This window comes from Gorilla gorilla, chromosome 20 (genome assembly GCF_029281585.2).
Source record: "Gorilla gorilla gorilla isolate KB3781 chromosome 20, NHGRI_mGorGor1-v2.1_pri, whole genome shotgun sequence".
NCBI lineage: Eukaryota > Metazoa > Chordata > Mammalia > Primates > Hominidae > Gorilla > Gorilla gorilla.
The window spans coordinates 9,733,394-9,750,891 of NC_073244.2; the positions used below are offsets into that span (position 1 = coordinate 9,733,394).

The 17,498-nt window shown below is 57.9% G+C and overlaps 2 protein-coding genes across 2 annotated transcripts; one reads left to right on the forward strand and one right to left on the reverse strand.

The window, feature by feature from the left end:
* Window positions 1-4,595: 4,595 nt before the first annotated feature.
* Window positions 4,596-17,109, reverse strand: DAPK3 (death associated protein kinase 3). Its single transcript, XM_019015390.4, has 9 exons — window positions 17,035-17,109; window positions 15,692-15,847; window positions 10,933-11,293; window positions 10,381-10,510; window positions 10,008-10,056; window positions 9,780-9,806; window positions 7,126-7,278; window positions 6,206-6,251; window positions 4,596-5,783 (listed from the first exon to the last, which is right to left on the reverse strand). Exons 2-9 carry the CDS (start codon window positions 15,751-15,753, stop codon window positions 5,247-5,249), a joined length of 1,365 nt encoding a protein of 454 aa, XP_018870935.1. The 5' UTR covers window positions 15,754-15,847; window positions 17,035-17,109; the 3' UTR covers window positions 4,596-5,246.
* LOC134757721 (uncharacterized) lies at window positions 15,847-17,498 on the forward strand. Its single transcript, XM_063701868.1, has 2 exons — window positions 15,847-16,045; window positions 16,548-17,498. The coding sequence occupies exon 2, from the start codon at window positions 16,836-16,838 to the stop codon at window positions 17,496-17,498; it is 663 nt and encodes a 220-aa protein (XP_063557938.1). The 5' UTR covers window positions 15,847-16,045; window positions 16,548-16,835.

Here is a 17,498-nt window from a genome sequence, read left to right on the forward strand (position 1 = left end):
TTCGAGACCAGCCTGGCCAACATGGTGAAACCCCGTCTCTACTAAAAATACAAAAATTAGCCGGGCGTCGTGGCGGGCACCTGTAATCCCAGCTACTCAGGAGACTGAGGCAGGAGACTCGTTCTGTCTCAAAAAAAAAAAAAAAAGAAGAAAACTTGCTCCCACCAGACGGACCCTGAGCCCCCCCCCCCACTCCTCTCTGCCTCACTCCATCCCAGCCACTCCTTGGCTACTGACATGACCAAGAGGCTGTCTGCCCATACACGGAGCCTCCCGGCAGGGCCTCCAGCTGCCGCCCCTCCTGAAAGCAGAATTCGACAGGCCAGATTCTGCAGGGGCGGTGAGACCACGGCTCGCCCCAGGGCGGGCCATGGGTGTTTTCTTGACCTAGAAATCAAACCAGTGACTGTCCCAGCCTGTGGGAGCTGAGGGCTGGGAGCTGAGGGCTGGAAACTGCCAGGGACCTGCCAGTGCCAGGTATAGTCACAGGGCAGGTCATGATATGCCCGTGTGAGCCAGACACCATGCTACTCAAGAGGCTCTCAGAGCTCCAGAGGTCAGGAGGCCAGAAGGAAGGTGCCAGCAGAGCCAGGCTCCCTCCTACCCCTCCAGATTCCGGTGGTGGCCAGTGGTCCTTGGCTCCTTGGCCGCACCGCTCCAATCTCTGCCTCCATCTTTTTTTTGAGACAGAGGCTCGCTTTGTCACCCAGGCTGGAGTGCAGTGGCACGATCTCAACTCACTGCAACCTCCACCTCCTGGGTTCAAGTGATTCTCCTGCCTCAGCCTCCCAAGTAGGCTGCCATCACACCCGGCTAATTTTTGTATTTTTAGTAGGGACGAGGTTTCACCATATTGGCCAGGCTGGTCTCGAACTCCTGACCTTGTGATCCACCCAGCTTGGCCTCCCAAAATGCTGGGATTACAGGTGTGAGCCACCGCGCCCGGCCTCTACCTCCATCTTCACATGGCCTTTCTCGGTGGGTGGGCGGACAGGGATTCACTTTGTTATCCAGGCAGGAGTGCAGTGGCACGATCATAGCTCACAGCAGCCTCAACCTCCCAGGCTCAAGCGATCCTCCCACCTCAGCTTCCCAAATAACTGGGACTACAGACGTGTGCCACCACACCCAGCTAATTTTTGTATTTTTTGTAGAAACGGGGATCTCACTATGTTGCCCAGGCTGGTCTTGAACTCCCGGGCTCAAGCGATCTTTCTGTCTCAGTCTCCCAAAGTGCTGGGATTACAGCTGTGAGCCAACATACTGCGCACAGCCCCCACAGTCTTTTCTTTCTTTTTTGAGACAGAGTCTCACTGTCGCCCAGGCTGGAGTGCAGTGGCATGATCTCGGATCACTGCAACCTCCCCCTCCCAGGTTCAAGCAATTCTCCTGCCTCAACCTCCCGAGTAGCTGGGATTACAAGCACCTGCCACCACGCCCAGCTAATTTTTGTATTTTTAGTAGTGACGGGGTTTCACTATATTGGCGAGGCTGGTCTCGAATTCCTGACCTCAGATGATCCGCCTACCTCGGCCTCCCAAAGTGCTGGGATTACAGCCGTGAGCCACTGTACCATATCCAGCCCCCATGCAGTCATTTTATAAGGACTAGGGCCCACCCTACTTCAGCATGATGTCATTCTAACTACCTCCGCATCTGCATCCTAACTAATTACATCTACTCTATTTCCAAATAAGGTCCTATTCCCTGGTACCAGGTGTTAGGAATTCAGTATTTTTGTGGAGGACACCAATTGAGCTCTCACCGGACACCCTGAGGGGGGGACAGGGTGCCCCCATCTGACCCTCTGCCAGTGGAACTCAGCCTCACACTGCTGTGGAGTGGGAATCCGGTAGAATTGTGAGCCCCTGAAGCTGCTGCACACCACTGCCACCCAACGTGGATTCTGGGGTGTCCTTGACAAGACTTGAGCACTCCACGGGTACCAGCCCCATCTCAGATGCCCAGAGGAAGGCCAGAGACGGGGCTGGGGACTCGGGGCTCGGGGTCACCCCACTGAGGAAGCCTGGGCCAGAGTGTGGTTGCATGCTCCCAGCAATGGGAGCCGCCGGGGGTCCTGGTCTCCTGGAGTAGCTGGTCTGCCCCTCCCCAGCAGGGTTCATGTTCTGCTGGTTCCAGGAAAAGGGCTGGGAGTGTGAGTTTGGGCCCTGCTGTGCTTCCGTGGACTTCAACTTCCTTGACTGACCAGAGGGGCTGACCTGAGGGGCCTCCTGGTCTTCTGGGGGCTGAGGGGGTGATGGTCCTGGCCTCCGGTGGGATCCCAGTGGCCTCCGAGAGGCCAAGGCTTGATGCTTTGTGTACTAGGGGGATGAGACGCCCTAGGGGGTCTGGTAGGAAGTGCTGAAGGCTGCGATTAACCAGATTGGATGTACTAGATGCATTATTACTATTATTATTATTACTATGATTATTATTATTATTATTGTTGTTGTTATTTGTAGAGATAAGGTCTCACTATGTTTGCCAGGCTGGTCTCGAACTCCTGGGCTCAAGTGATTCTCTGCCTCCACCTCCCAAAGCACTGGGATTACAGGCATGAGCCACCACGTGCAGCTTGAAATATGTTTTTATTGTGGTTAAAGTACACATAGCAGGCCAGGTGCAGTGGCTCACGCCTGTAATCCCAACACTTTGGGTGGCCGAGACGGGTGGATCACCTGAGGTCAGGAGTTCGAGACCAGCCTGGCCAACGTGGCGAAACCCTGTCTCTGCTAAAAACACAAAAAATTAGCTGGGTGTGGTGGCAGGTGCCTGTAATTCCAGCTACTCGGGAGGCTGAGGAAGGAGAATCGCTTGAACCTGGGAGGCAGAGGTTGTAGTGAGTTTAGATCGTGCCACTACACTCCAGCCTGGGCGACAGAGGCAGACTCCATCTCAAAAAATAAATAAATAAAATACACATAACATACAATGCACCACTTTCACCCTTTTTCCTTTTTTTTTTTTTTTTTTTTGAGACAGAGTCTCGCTCTGTCGCCCAGGCTGGAGTGCAGTGGTGCGATCTCGGCTCACTGCAAGCTCCACCTCCCGGGTTCACGCCATTCTCCTGCCTCAGCCTCCCGAGTAGCTGGGACTACAGGCGCCACCACACCCTGCTAATTTTTTTTTTTTCGTATTTTTAGTAGAGACGGGGTTTCACCGTGTTAGCCAGGATGGTCTCGATCTCCTGACCTCGTGATCCTCCCACCTCGGCCGCCTAAAGTGCTGGCATTACAGGCGTGAGCCACCGTGCCCGGTGCACCGTATATTTCTTTATGAGACAAGGTGTTGCTCTGTCACCAAGGCTGGAGTGCAGTGGCAGGATCACAGCTCACTGCAGCCTCCACCTCCAGAGCTCAAGTGATCCTCCCGTCTCAGCCTCCTGAGTAGCTGGGACCACAGGCAACCCCACTACACCTGGCTCACATACAATTTTTGTGCGGATGTACCTTTTCCTGCCTCTGTGAATGCACTAAAACCACTGAATTGTACACTTTAAAAGAAAGATTTTAGGGTGTGTGAATCATAGCTCAATGAAAGAAAAAAAAAAAGTTAAAAAAAAAATGGCCAGATGCGGTGACTCACGCCTGTAATCCCAGCACTTTGGGAGCACAAGAAGGGCGGATCACTTGAGGTCAGAAGTTCGAGACCAGCCTAGCCAACATGGTGAAACCCCATCTCTATTAAAAATACAAAAATTACGGCCAGGCACGGTGGCTCACGCCTGTAATCCCAGCACTTTGGGAGGCTGAGGCGGGCAGATCTCCTGAGGTCGGGAGTTCATGACTAGTATGACCAACATGGTGAAACCCTGCCTCTACTAAAAATACAAAATTAGCCCGGTGTGGTGGTGCATGCCTGTAAACCCAGCTACTCGCGAGGCTGGGGCAGAAGAATCGCTTGAACATGGGAGACGGAGGTTGCGGTGAGCCAAGACCACACCATTGCACTCCAGCCTGGGCAACAAGAGCAAAACTCCACCTCAAAAAAAAAAAAATTAGCCACGTGTTGTGGTGTATGCCTGTAATCCCAGACACCTGGGAGGCTGAGACAGGAGACCCGCTTCAGTCCAGGAGACCGAGGTTACAGTGAGCCAAGATCGCACCACTGCACTCCAGCCTGGGCGACAGGGCCAGACTCGGTCTCAAAAAAACAGGAAAAAAAACAAAAAAACTTCCTCCAGGGAGGATGGGCAGGGTCGGGGCCCCTCTCTGAAACCACCTGTGAGCCCTAGCAGCTGAGCTGAGCCGCTCCCCCTCCAAGGCCACCTGCATATGGCTCCAGACGGGGCAGGGGCTCCCATGTGGGACGCAGCAACATCCCGTAAGGCGCAAGGGGACAGGAAACGCCTCTGATCCACCTCAGCTGCCCGGAGCTTCCACCTCATTGCAATCAAAACACCCGGGGCAGCTGAGACCAAGATCCGGCAGCTCTCAGGACACCGTGAGGTCTGCGAGGCCCTCCGGTTTGTCTCCTTCCTGAGCACAGCGGCAGGCAGAGAACACAGAGAGAAACATGAACGTCCCGGAGGGCATATCCCCCGTGGCCAAGGGCTGGCTGTCCCCCGCCAAGGCCTGAGGCACACAACACCCGCGTATCTGGAAGCCAGTATTTTATTTCTCTTGGCTGCAGAGGGCCGCTCTTGCCTAGGCGTGCACAGGCGCGACGATGGGGCTCGCGGAGGAGTCCGCAGCAGGGGACCCCACACCCGGGCGACCGGCCTCGGCGAGGACGACACACAGTGGAAGACCCCACCAAGCCCGGCGCCACCCAGCAGCGTGGGGACTGCCTGTCCGCCGTCCATCCCACCCTCCCCGTCCCACGACCTCCTCCTGGGCTAATGGCAGCAACGGGCAGCACCCCGCCGAACTGCCCGCAAACCCTCCTCCGGGCCTGAACCAGGGCTGCATTAGGGCCGCCTCTGCGCCTCGGTGGCCGGTCCCATCCTGGGTCCCAACCCTCACGGCGCCACAGGCCACGCTGCCTGGAGGGTCCCAGCGTCACCGACGATGCAGGGGTGAAGGTGAAGGCCAGCGTGGAGGCTGTGTAGAGAAGCAGCCGCGTCCCACACCCACCCCTGCCTGCGAACTTACGGGCCTGGCTCCAGCTCCTCCCACTCCGCCTCCAGCCTGGTGGCGCTGGGCAAGGACAGGCACCGGGCCGATGGGAGGCGCAGCGTCCACAGGAAGCGCCCCCACCGCAGGCCGAGCTCCGGCTGTCCTGGGGCCTGGCCCACCCCACTGCGCCTAGCGCAGCCCGCACTCCACGCCCTGCAGCTTCTCCTGCTCCAGGGCGCGCACGAGGTCCTGCACGAAGCGCATCTCGGAGGCTACTTGCTTGGCCAGCGCCTCGTAGCGGTTCTCCAGGCGGCTGAAGCGGCGCTTGAGGCCGCTGGTCCCCAGCAGCGCGCCCCTGGCCTCCTCCTGCGCCTGCCGCTTGAGCGCCTCGGTCTTGAGCAGCTCCTGCCGTAGCTTCCGCAGGTCCTGGCCCAGGCTGTCGCTCTCCTCGCGGTACCAGGCCTCCTTCTCCTCGTAGATGGCGGCCAGCGCCTCCACGTCCTCGTGGCAGAGCCGCCGGCTGCGCTGCAGCTCGCGCAGGCCCTCCTCGGCGGCCGCCGCCTCCTCCAGCACCTTGGAGAAGCGCTCGAAGTCGGCGTAGCTGTTGTTGGGCGGCAAGCTGGAGTGCGACTTGATGGTGTACTCCTTCAGACGCGTGGTCTTCAGGCGCCGCCGCTCGGGCTTGCGGCCGCTGTCCTCACCACGCACGTTCCGCCGCCGGATCGCCTAGGAGGGAGGGAAGCCTGAGCGCGGTCCCCGCGATGCCACCCAGCCCCGCCAGCCCCCACCTGCCAGTGTGAACTGAGGTTCAGGGGCTCATCCGGCAGCACGGTCAACGCCTCGTGACGGAGACTGCCCGGCCCGACGCAAACCCGAGAGTGCTCACTCGAGAAAAACGCTGCGGCCCTGGCCCTGGGAGTCTCAGCCCCGTTGGACACACACCAGCCAAGGATGCCACCAGGTCTGTCGGGTGCTGGACATCCCACGCCCAGGACCCAACCCCCGCCACCCAGGCTCACTCCTCTGGGGACCCTCCCCAGCCACTGGGGGTTGTCACATCCACAAGCCTTAAATGCTGAAGGCCCCCCGGACCCCAGCGAGAAGGCCAAGGCGGGAAGCCCGGGGAGCTCCCCCACCTCCCCACTTACCTTAATCCAGGAATGTTCCAGGCTCTGGGCAATGGTCATTCTCCGCCTGGAAGACCCCCCCGCTCTGGTTAGTTACACCCGCACCATCTGTCCCGTCCTCCCGTGAACAACTGACTCCCAGGACCCCCAAAAGCCCTAAAGTCGCCCCCCAGCCTCTGCTCAGCCAACCACAGAAGCTGAACAAGGGTACTGCAGGGAGGGTGGGGTTTTCTGGGGGGTGGTGGAGAGAGCTGAGACCTCAGGCTGGAGTCGCAAACCCAGGCGCCCGAGAGAGGGACTGGGCGGCCAGAGAGGCCCGGGGAGGCCTACGAGTGAGGGCTCAGCGCTGCCAGAATTCTAAGTGTTTACAGCAAAACAAGTGACCTGGAATTTTACATGGAACCTTATTTTACACACCGGCAACTAATTAAAAGTTTGCTAAAAACACGGCAAGCAACCAGACACGGTGTCTCACGCCCGCAATCCCAGCACTTTGGGAGGCCAAGGCAGGCAAATCACTGGAGGTCAGGAGTTCAAGACAAGCCTGGGCAACATGGTGAAGCCCCGTCTCTACTAAAAATACAAAAATTAGCCAGGCGTGGTGGCAGGTGTCTATAATCCCAGCTACTTGGGAGGCTAACGCAGGAGAATAGCCTGAACCCGGGAGGCAGAGGCTGCAGTGAGCCGAGATCACGCCACTGCACTGCACTCCAGCCTGGGAGACAGAGCAAGACTCTGTCTCAAAAAAAAAAAAAAACCACGGCAATGGCCAACTTGGGCCATCAGTTTATCAGTTTACTCTCTCCAGCCCAAGGGATAAGCAATGTCTGATCCCCAGCCGCAGGGAGGTGGTGCTGGGAGGAGAGTCCTCTGGAGCCTCCGTGGGTGGAGTGGGCCTGTGTCCCATGTCCCACCCCGTGCCCCCTGCCGGCCCCTCGTACTTGGGATCTTTGACAAGCAGCCGGCGAATGAAGTCCTTGGCCAGCTCGCTGGTGTTGCTGAAGTACTCCTCGTCGAAGTCGTAGTTCACGGCTGAGATGTTGGTGAGCGTCTCCTGCTTGGTCTCGCCCAGGAACGGGGATGCACCGCTCAGGCTGCGAGACAGGCGTGGGGCTCAGTGGGGTCCTGGGCTCCCACCACGGTCGCGCCGCCTCTCCGGCTGCCCCCAACTCCGTCCTGCCCACGACAGGCGGAGCACAGAAGACAGGCTGACGGCAGGTGCCTGGGCCACTCACACTCCTGAGCCCTTAGAACCTTCCTGCAACGATCCCAGCCACCACCCAAGAGGCATTCAAAATCCACCCCGCCACCCCGCCACCGACAGCAGCAGAAATGAACAGGCAGAAGTCTCCTTGGAGACTCGAAGTATCTGTGCAGACACAGAGCCCGAAAGCCCCCAGTGCTCAGTAACGCCGAGGGGAGGGTAACTGCAGTGGGGAGCCCAAGCCAACACCTTAGCCAAAGGATCAAGGTCAACAGCCCGGCAGCGAGAGGCTCCAACAGCGTCTGCCTCCCAGCCTGACGCTGGCAGGGTGACACAGCATCATCCCTGGGGTTTTGAGCAGAGACACCGAAGCCCCGTCTGATCGTCTGATCGTGACAGCGCGCCGGACTAAACGTGGACTCAGACGCCTTCTGCAAAACACCTGGCCCATGAGCGCTCGTCAGACTCAAGGTCATGAAAGCCAGACAGAGGAACAGCCTCAGACTGGAGGCGGCGAAGGAGCTGAACGGCTAAATGCCGTGTGGGGACCTCAGAGAGGACAGGAGTGGAAAACGGGGGTGTCTAACCACCTCTGGCACTTTTTTAAATTTTTTAAATTTTTTAGAGACGGAGTCTCGCTCTGTCACCCAGGCTGGAGTGCAGTGGCATGATCTCGGCTCACTGCAAGCTCCATCTCCTGGATTCACGCCATTCTCCTGCCTCAGCCTCCCGAGTAGCTGGGACTACAGGCACCCGCTGCCACACCCAGCTAATTTTTGTATTTTTAGTAGAGACGTGGTTTCATCGTGTTAGCCAGGATGGTCTCAATCTCCTGACCTCATGATCTGCCCTCCTCAGCCTCCCAAAGTGCTGAGATTACAGGCGTGAGCCACCGCGCCTGGCCCATCTAGCACTTTTGTGATTAGCGTAGCACCAAGGCTAACATCTTGGTGTTCATAACGTTCGTGTTCATGAAAAATGTAAACTGAAGGAGGAGGAAGCTGCAGGGGGCGTCTGTGCTGTTTCTGTTGCTCCTTTGTAAGTCTGAATTATCTGAACATTTAAAAAGAATACAAACCGTCTAGCCCATCTCCTGAAGCCTTTGGGTCCGCTCATGCGCTACAGCAGGCTGGGCCCACGCCATTGTTTATTTCCTTGCTTACTGAATGAGCTATGCCCATTCAATATGGCTGGGCAACATAGTGAAACTCCACCTCTACAAAAACTTTTAAAAATTAGCCAGCTGGGCACGGTGGCTCACACCTGTCATCCCAGCATTCTGGGAGGCCAAGGCGGCCGGATCACTTGAGGTCTGGAGTTCAAGACCAGCCTGACCGATATGGTGAAACATTGTCTCTACTAAAAATACAAATAATTAGCCAGGCATGGCGGCAGGCACCTGTAATCCCAGCTACTCGGGAGGCTGAGGCATGGGAATCACTTGAACCCGGGAGGCAGAGGTTGCAGTGAGCCTGAGCTGAGACGGGGCCTTGGCACTCCATCCAGCCTGGGCAACAAGAGCGAAACTCTGTCTCAAAAAAAAATTAGCCAGCTGGGCGCAGCGGCCCACGTCTGTAATCCCAGCACTTTGGGAAGCCGAGGCAGGCAGATCACCTGAGGTCAGGAGTTCAAAACCAGCCTTGATCAACATGGTGAAACCCCGTCTCTACTAAAAATACAAAAATTAGCCGGGCGTGGTGGTAGGCACCTGTAATCCCAGCTACTCAGGAGACTGAGGCAGGAGAATCGCTTGAACCTGTGAGGTGGGGGTTGCAGTGAGCAGCCGAGATCGCGCCACTGCACTCCAACCTGGACAACAAGAGCGAAACTTCATCAAAAAAAAAAAAAAAAAAAAAAAGGCCACGCATGCTCCCATGGGAGCATGGTTGTGTGCACATGTAGTCCCAGGTACTCAGGAGGCTGAGGTGGGAGGATCGCTTAAGTCTGGGAGGTGGAGGCTGCAGTGAGCTAGGACAGCACTCCAGCCTGGGCAAGAGAGTAAAACCCCGTCTCAACAAATAGAAATAATAAACAACAGCAGGCCCACGTGTGGCCCAGGGACAGGAGCCAAAACCCAGCATGGGGTCAGACCCCTTCCTTGCACTTCGAGGGGAGGCTGGGCTCCCTAGCAGCCAGAGGGACAGGAGCACACACGACCCCCAACCCGGGGCCTGCTCAGCTGCTCTGTGAGTGTCCTGCCTTCAGAACTCTCCAGAAGCCTCTGTGACAGCAGCCACAAAGAATCACTCATCCGTTCACCCGGTATCCCCTGAGCACCCGCAATGGGTCACAGCCAGGCTGGGGACCCCTGGCGTCCGCATGAGACACACGGAGCCGGGGACCCACGCCAGCTGTGTTGCACAGCCGAGGGGGCCCCTGCCAGGTACTCACAGGATGTAGGTGATGACACCGATGCTCCTGGGGACAGACAAGAGGCAAGGGTCAGCGCAGCGTGGGACCGCCCACCCTCCCAGGACCGTGGCGTCCAGCGCCCCTGTTCTAGGGCAACAGTCCCCCCATACCCCAACAGCAGCAAGGCCCCGCTTCATCCCCAGCTGCAGCACTGGCCTGCGCTCCAGGACAGCAGGGAGCCCCGGCGGGAGCAGGTGGTACACTCACCACATGTCCGCCTCCAGGCCCAGCGGCTCATAGTTCACAATCTCTGGGGCTGCAGAACAGGGAGATGTGGGTCAGGCACTGGGGACATGCTGGCCAAGGAAGAGGCTCAAGACACAGGCATGGGGTCAAGGTTCTCACATGTCGCAGCCCTTGGGGGCATGAATGCGGCAGAGCTGGCCCTCAGGGCCAGACGGGTAGGACGGCGGGGCTGCACCAAATGGAGGCCCAGACCTCCCGCAATGCCGGGCCCAAGAGGGGTGGCTTCAGGGCCGAGGACGCGGCACCCAGCACCGGGCATGACCCACCCCACGCCCAGCAGGCAGCCCCAGACCACCCTCCCCAGGCCGGGGCTGCCTACTGGACAGGGCCTCACCCACAAACTCCGGGGTGCCGAAGATGTTCTTGAACTCGTTCCCCGCCTCGATCTTGTGCGCGATGCCGAAGTCGATGAGCTTGATTCGTGGGTTGGGCACGTTCTTGTCCAGCAGCATGATGTTTTCCGGCTGGGGTGGGAGGAGGCTCAGCAGGGGAAGCACAGGCCTCCCCAACCCTCACCCCCACGCTCCCCCAACCTCACCCCCACGCTCCCCCAACCTCACCCCCACGCTCCCCAAACCTCACCCCCACGCTCCCCCCACCTCACCCCCACGCTCCCCCCACCTCACCCCCACGCTCCCCCCACCTCACCCCCACGCTCCCCCCACCTCACCCCCACGCTCCCCCCACCTCACCCCCACGCTCCCCCAACCTCACCCCCACGCTCCCCAAACCTCACCCCCACACTCCCCCCACCTCACCCCCACGCTCCCCCCACCTCACCCCCACGCTCCCCCCACCTCACCCCCACGCGCAGGATGTGCCTTCCAGGCTCTTCCCCGCCCCATCCCCACCCCCACACTGGCCAGGCCGGCCCCACAGGGCTCACCTTCAGGTCAAAGTGTGCGATGCGCTTAGAGTGCAGGTAGTGAACACCGTCCAGGATCTGCTTGAGGAACTGGGTGGCCTCGTCCTCCGTCAGCGACTCCTTCTCCGCCAGGAAGTCAAAGAGCTCCCCGCCAGAGACCAGCTCCAGGATGAGGACCACGTCCGTCTTGTTCTCGAAGATGTCGTGCAGGGTGATGATGTTGGGGTGCCGGATCTCCCGCAGGATGTTCACCTCCCGCTCGATCTCCTCCCGGCTCACCCCACGCCGGCTGGATGACAGGCGGCGCTTCTTGATGAACTTGGCTGCGTACTCCTTGCCCGTGCCCTTCTGCCGGCACTTCCGCACGATCGCAAACTGGCCGCTGGAGGAGGGGGAGGGAGAGAGTGGGGGTGGAGGAGGCTGAGGGAGTAAGTGGGGGTGGCTGGCTCCCCGTCACCTCCACTTGCTCCTCTTGGGCGCGGCCCTGCACCAGGCACATTGAAGGACATGAGCCGGCCACTGCGGGGGTGCAGACTCTGCGCCTTCTCAGAGAGCAATTCCTTAGCGCCCCGCACCATCAGACGCAGCGTTCCCACCCCTCCCAGGGCTATGCCCAGCAGGTGTGTGGAGGCGAGTGCAGAGCCACACGTTAACACCATGGCACCGGCGTATTTTTGAAAAGTGAAAGAATGAACAGTTCAATGCGTATCAAGAGGGAACTGAGGGGGCCAGGCGCGGTGGCTCACGCCTGTAATCCCAGCACTTTGGGAGTTCAAGGAGGGCAGATGACTTGAGCTGAGGAGTTCAAGAGCAGCCTGGCCAACATGGTGAAACCCTGTCTCTACTAAAAATACAAAAAATTAGCTGGGCGTGGTGGCGGGCGCCTGTAATCCCATCTACTTGGGAGGCTGAGGCAGGAATCGCTTGAACCCAGGAGGCAGAGGTTGCAGTGTACTGAGATCGTGCCACTGTACTCCAGCCTGGGCAACGTAGCAAGATCCTGCCTCAAAAAAATAAAAAGTGCAAGGCAAGTGCCAGACCCGCTTTTTTTGTTTGTTTGTTTTTGTTTTGTTTTGTCTTGAGACAGGGTCTGGCTCTGTTGCTCAGGCTGGAGTGCAGTGGTTCAATCATGGCTCACTGCAGCCTTGACCTCCTGGGCTCGGGCAATCCTCCTGCCTCAGCCTCTCAAGCAGCTGGGACTACAAGCACACACCACCACACCCAATTAAATTTTTTTTTTCTTTCTGTAAGGATGAGGTCTCACTATGTTGCCCATGCTGGTCTCGAACTCCTGGGCTCAAGCGATCCCTCCCAAGTAGGTGGGACTACAGGAACATACTACCACACCTGATTTATTTATTTTTTGTAGAGACAGGGTCTTGCCGTATTGCCCAGGCTGGTTCGGAACTCCTGGCCTCAAGAGATCCTCCCACTCCCCCTCCCCAAGTGTTGGCAGTACAGGTGGAGCCGCTACATCTGGCCAGTATCCACATTTTAAAGAAACCAAGGCTGAGAAAAGGAAAGCGACTAGCCCAAGGTCATGCAGTCAGTCAGTGGTGGGAGGATTCAAACCTTCAAAGCAGGTGCTGCAGGCTCCAGAGCCCAGGTGCTCTAACAGGAAGCGGACACCTGGTGCTGGGTACCGGCTTCCTGCGTGCCTACCTCCCGGCTCCACCCTGTCTCCTGCTAACAGACCCAGCTGTCCCGGGGCAGCCTTCGCTGCTCACTCTCAGTCTGTGGGACTCAGTGGCCCAGGAAAGGGGTGGAAGGGGACACGACTGGACCTGGGCAAGCAGAAAACCACACCTTCCAGCCCAAAGAGACCGGTCCAGTCCACAGGGCTCTGAACGCCTGCTGGGAAGAGGATCTCTCTCTCCCTCTGCTGGGCTTGGATCCGGGCTCGCGGCAGGGGCCACCACGTAGAAGGCTACCTAAGAAGGCTGCCTAAGAACAGACCAGGCCAGGAGAGGGGAGCCACCAGGCGCTGCGGGTGGCACATAAGCCCCGTCATTCACTCTGCCAGGGCGCCTCCTCCACGCTGGAGTGGACTTCGGCCCCGGGGACACAGGGCACCATATGCACCAGCACCCAGTCACACCTGCGGCTGCTGCACACCTGGACAACCTGGTTCTGTAAACCACGCCTTTCCCTGTTTTGCTATTGCCAACGGGATTTCAGGTTCTGCCAGTGAGTCCTCCCTCAGCAACAGCAGACCACAGCCGCCCACCTGCAGACAGCCCCCGGTCTCGCTGGCCACAGACTTGCTCCTTAGAGGCAAGGCCACCGGCAGGCTCTCAGTTCCTCTGCGGGACGTGAAAGATGCCTCATCTCCCCAGCCGGGAAAGAAACTCCCCAAGAGCCGAGCCCACCCTCTCCGCTTCTCTGTAACTTCCCCAGCCCCCAGCGCAGGTGGGGGCACAGCAAGCCCTCCTCAGTGATGGTCTCAGGTGTCACTCCCAAACCACTTCCTAAGTGCCTGCCACAACCCAGACAACGACCCAAGCGTGGCCTACACACCGACGATTTCTACTGATAGGGTTCATGATGTTTAAAAATGCGGGCTGGGAAGCCGGGCACAGTGGCTCACGCCTGTAATCCCAGCACTTTGGGAGGCAGAGGCAGGCAGATCATTTGAGGTCAGGAGTTCACATCCAGCCTGGCCAACATGGCAAAACCCCGTCTCTACTAAAAATACAAAAATTAGCTGAGCACGTTGGCGGGCGCCTGCAATTCCAGCTACTTGGAAGGCTGAAGCAGGAGAATCGCTTGAACCCGGGAGGCGGAGATTGCAGTGAGCCAAGATGGCACCACTGCACTCCAGTCTGGGCAACAGAGCCAGACAACGTCTCAAACAAACAAAAAAAAAATTGCTACATTCTGGACCTTCATCTTGCACTTCATGTATCTCTGAGAATGTTCCAGACCACTACCTGAAGCAGTGCCATCAGAACAGCAGACACTGGCCACCCAGAGCTGTCAAACCCGTGAGGTGTGGCCAGTCCCGAGAAAAACTGCGACATGAAATACACACCAGACCTCCAAGGCTTCACGGCAAAAACAGAAGGCTAAATACTTTTTTTTAAATTATGAATTTCTGTTTGTTTGAGAGATGGGGGTCAACTTATGTTGCCCAGGCTAGTCTTGAAGTCCTGGGCTCAAGCGATCCTCCCGCCTCGGCCTCCCAAAGTGCTAGAATTACAGGCGGAAGCCGCCGCACCTGGCCCTGCCTGGTTCTTTTTACAAGCTGCATCCTATTCCAGCCCTGATGCAGTGGTTTGGGGAAGGCCATTTAAGAGGCTGCTGTTCCCAGCGGGGTGCAGTGGTTCACGCCTGTAATCCCAGCACTTTGGGAGGCCAAGGCAGGTGAATCACCTGAGGTCAGTAGTTCGAGACCAGCCTGGCCAACATGGTGAAATCTTGTCTCTACTAAAAATACAAAAATTAGCCAGGGGTGGTGGCGGGCTCCTGTAATCCCAGCTACTTGGGAGGCTAGGCTGGAGGCCGAGGCTGCAGTGAGCCGAGATCGCATCACTGCACTCCAGCCTGGGCGACAGAATGAGATAGTGTCAAGGAAAAAAAAAAAGGCTGTTATTCTGGTAAACGTTCTAGCAACTACCCCAGTCTTAAGTCATTCCATCCATGTATGTACAGTTTTCCAATGAATTAATTCCTAGAGGTGAAATCGGCGAGTTAAAAGAAATAGACATAATCAATTTGGCTGAATTTTGCTGACTTTTGCCAAACGACCCCTAGCAGGAGGAGTCAACACTGAAGCATGAGAAGCGGGAGGAGGGAGCATGCCTTCTCTGCCATTAAGGAGGAAATTCCTGAAGGAGGGACCTCAGGATCCCAAAAGAGCCTGCAGCACTCTCCCTAGCCTGACACAGAGCTCACTTATTTACATTCCCTTCTGGTGACATCACGGGGCGGCTCCAGGGAGGCTGGCCAGTAGCAAACTCACCAAATAAGGCTGGAGGCTCTACAAAAGGAGGCAGGGCCTAGTGGTGCCCGGCTAGTCTGGAGGGGGCGGGGCCCCAGGGGGACCCTCCAAGGCCCAGACAGGCAGGAAATCAGCTGCCTCCCTGGAAGAGGAAACCTCTGCTTTTTCCCACAAGCATGTTAAACAATTGACCGAGGTTTGGGCCCAGCTGGGAGACACGCCCCTCCCTCCCCCCACTTTAAACATCCAAGAGCTGGGCAAAAAAACTAAAGTGCCTCCCACAAAAGAGGATTAACACAGGGAGAATTTTTTTTTTAAATAAATGGGGTTTCACTCTGTTGCCCAGGCTACAGTGCAGTGGCACGATCATAGCTCACTGCAGCCTCCTCCAACTCCTGGGCTCAAGCCATCCTCCCGTCTCAGCTTCCCTAGTAGCTGGGACTACAGTCATGAGCTACCACACCTGGTTAATTTTTTTTCATTTTTATTTTTTGTAGAGATGGAGTCTTGCTATGTTGCCCAGGCAGAAGACAGATCTTTTAATAACAAAAGCAGCTGGCATCTGTTGCTCTGGTGCCCCATGCCAGGCACGGTCTTGGCTGCTGTAACGGCTCAATTACTTTTCTCCCCACAAGAAACATACAGAGGATTCCCAAGCAGGAATTCACAGCCGGGGCTGTCTGACTCCACGGGCCCAAATTCGTTCCCCCACCGCATGATACTGACTCATTCCTTCTCGGCATACAGGATAAAGAACAGGAAAGGAGAGTTGCTGTTCAGAAAACCCCACAGCGCCTCTCTCCTATCTCTGGAGCCCAGCCGTGCGGGCAGACAGCTCACCTGCCCAGCTCCTCCCCCATCTCATAATGGTCCTCCACGTCCTCCTGCCTGAACGTGGACATGGCGGCTGGTCCACCTTCCAGCAGCTTCCACTCCAGGGAAAGTGCAGTCACCGCAGCCTGGAGATAGGACCTCAGGAGTCCCCTAATGGCAACCCTGGAGAAGACAGGGAAAGACAGAAGTGAGGAACTGAGACACCACCCTTTTCTCCTAGATTAATGGACAGATCTGTCCAGCAAACACAAGCCTCCCACCTCTCCACTCTGAAGCTCCAAACTCGACAAAAAGGGGTGCTGTGTTTACTGGGCTGGGTCCTGTCATGTCACCTCTTAGAGCCCCATAACCACTCAAAAGGTTGGTAACAGCCCCACTGGGCCACCTTCACCCCGCAAAACTCTCTCCAGACACATAATTCTGATTTCCCTGACGCTGCCTGCGTCTTTTTTTGCCTCTCACTCCTAGACTTCTCTCAACCTGCTCAGCCAAAATCCCCCACCATTCCTGCACGTTCTCCTCAACCTCAAATCCCAGGGCTACCTTACTCCCTGGCCAATGTCTTAACGAAGTTCTCAAGTCTACTTCTTTTGTTGTTGTTGTTGTTTTGAGAAGGAGCCTCGCTCTGTCGCTCTGGCTGGAGTGCAGTGGTGCAATCATGGCTCACTGCAGCCTGGAACTCCAAGGCTCAAGCGATCGTCCCAGGCCTCCCAAAGTGCTGCCATTCCGATCAAAATTCCCAAGTTACTACCTTAACCCCTCCTTGTCCTTGACGTCGGCAGGTCTCTTAAGACCCTCATCGATGGAACACCCCCGCCCACCCCTAACCATCTCTGACTCCCTCCAATTCTGAATTTTCCAGGAACCGGACGACGCCTTCCACGCTCCTGAAAGCCCAGTTTGCCTCCCTCCCCCGCTGACCTCCACTGTCCTCCCAAGATTAACCTCTTCCTCCACGCTCCATGTATCAAAGTCCCCCAACCGCCGTCTCCCCTACCCCCCAAAAAGGGCCTCCAAAAAGGGCCCCATCTGAGTCTCCTCCACCGTCCTCTGCCCCCTCTCGCCCGCAATCTCCGCACAAGCCCCTAGGCAGACCCCAGTGGCTCCCTTTGCAGAACCTCCCCCCGCCCCCAAGGCCTTGCCCATCCCTATGGCTCCGCTCCAGCATCCCTGGGGCCGCTACGCCCCTCGCACGCCCGGCCGAGCCCTTTCCCCGGCCCGGTCACCCAGATGGGTCCCCAAACCTACCAGCTCCTCAGATTCTCTCCCTCCCTCGTCCTCCGCGGGCCCCCGGAGCGCCGCCCTGGCCCCACCCAGCCCTCCAGCCTCGGCCCGAGCCCGCTCTTTACCCGCCACAGCCCGAAGCCCAGGGCCGGCGCCGCCGCGCTGGCCACCGCCACCTCCTCCAGAAGCCTCGCGCCCCTGCCGCCGCGACGCGCCTGCGCCGACGTCACCGCGCCCGCCAGTGCCCACCCCCGGGAAACGAACCCCGCCGCCTATTGGCCGGTCCGCCCGCTGCCCGTGCCGCACCTCGACGTCCCGCCCCCAGCTGCCTTTTCGGCACCCACACCCGGATGCAGCCTCACCATTGGCTGAACACTCGCCATCCCTGACTTCATTGGCTGCAGTCGACGCTAGCCAAGCGGACGGAAAAAAGGCCGACTTCCGGTCCCTTCATCGCCCCGCCCGCCTCTCCTCTGACCCTGGTGCTGAAGCTGCGAGAAGCGAAGCTGAAGCCCTGCATCCCGCTTCCTGCCTTCCTGGAGCACCGGTTGGGCGAATGGATGGCTCACCTGTGGCTGAGCGCGCATAG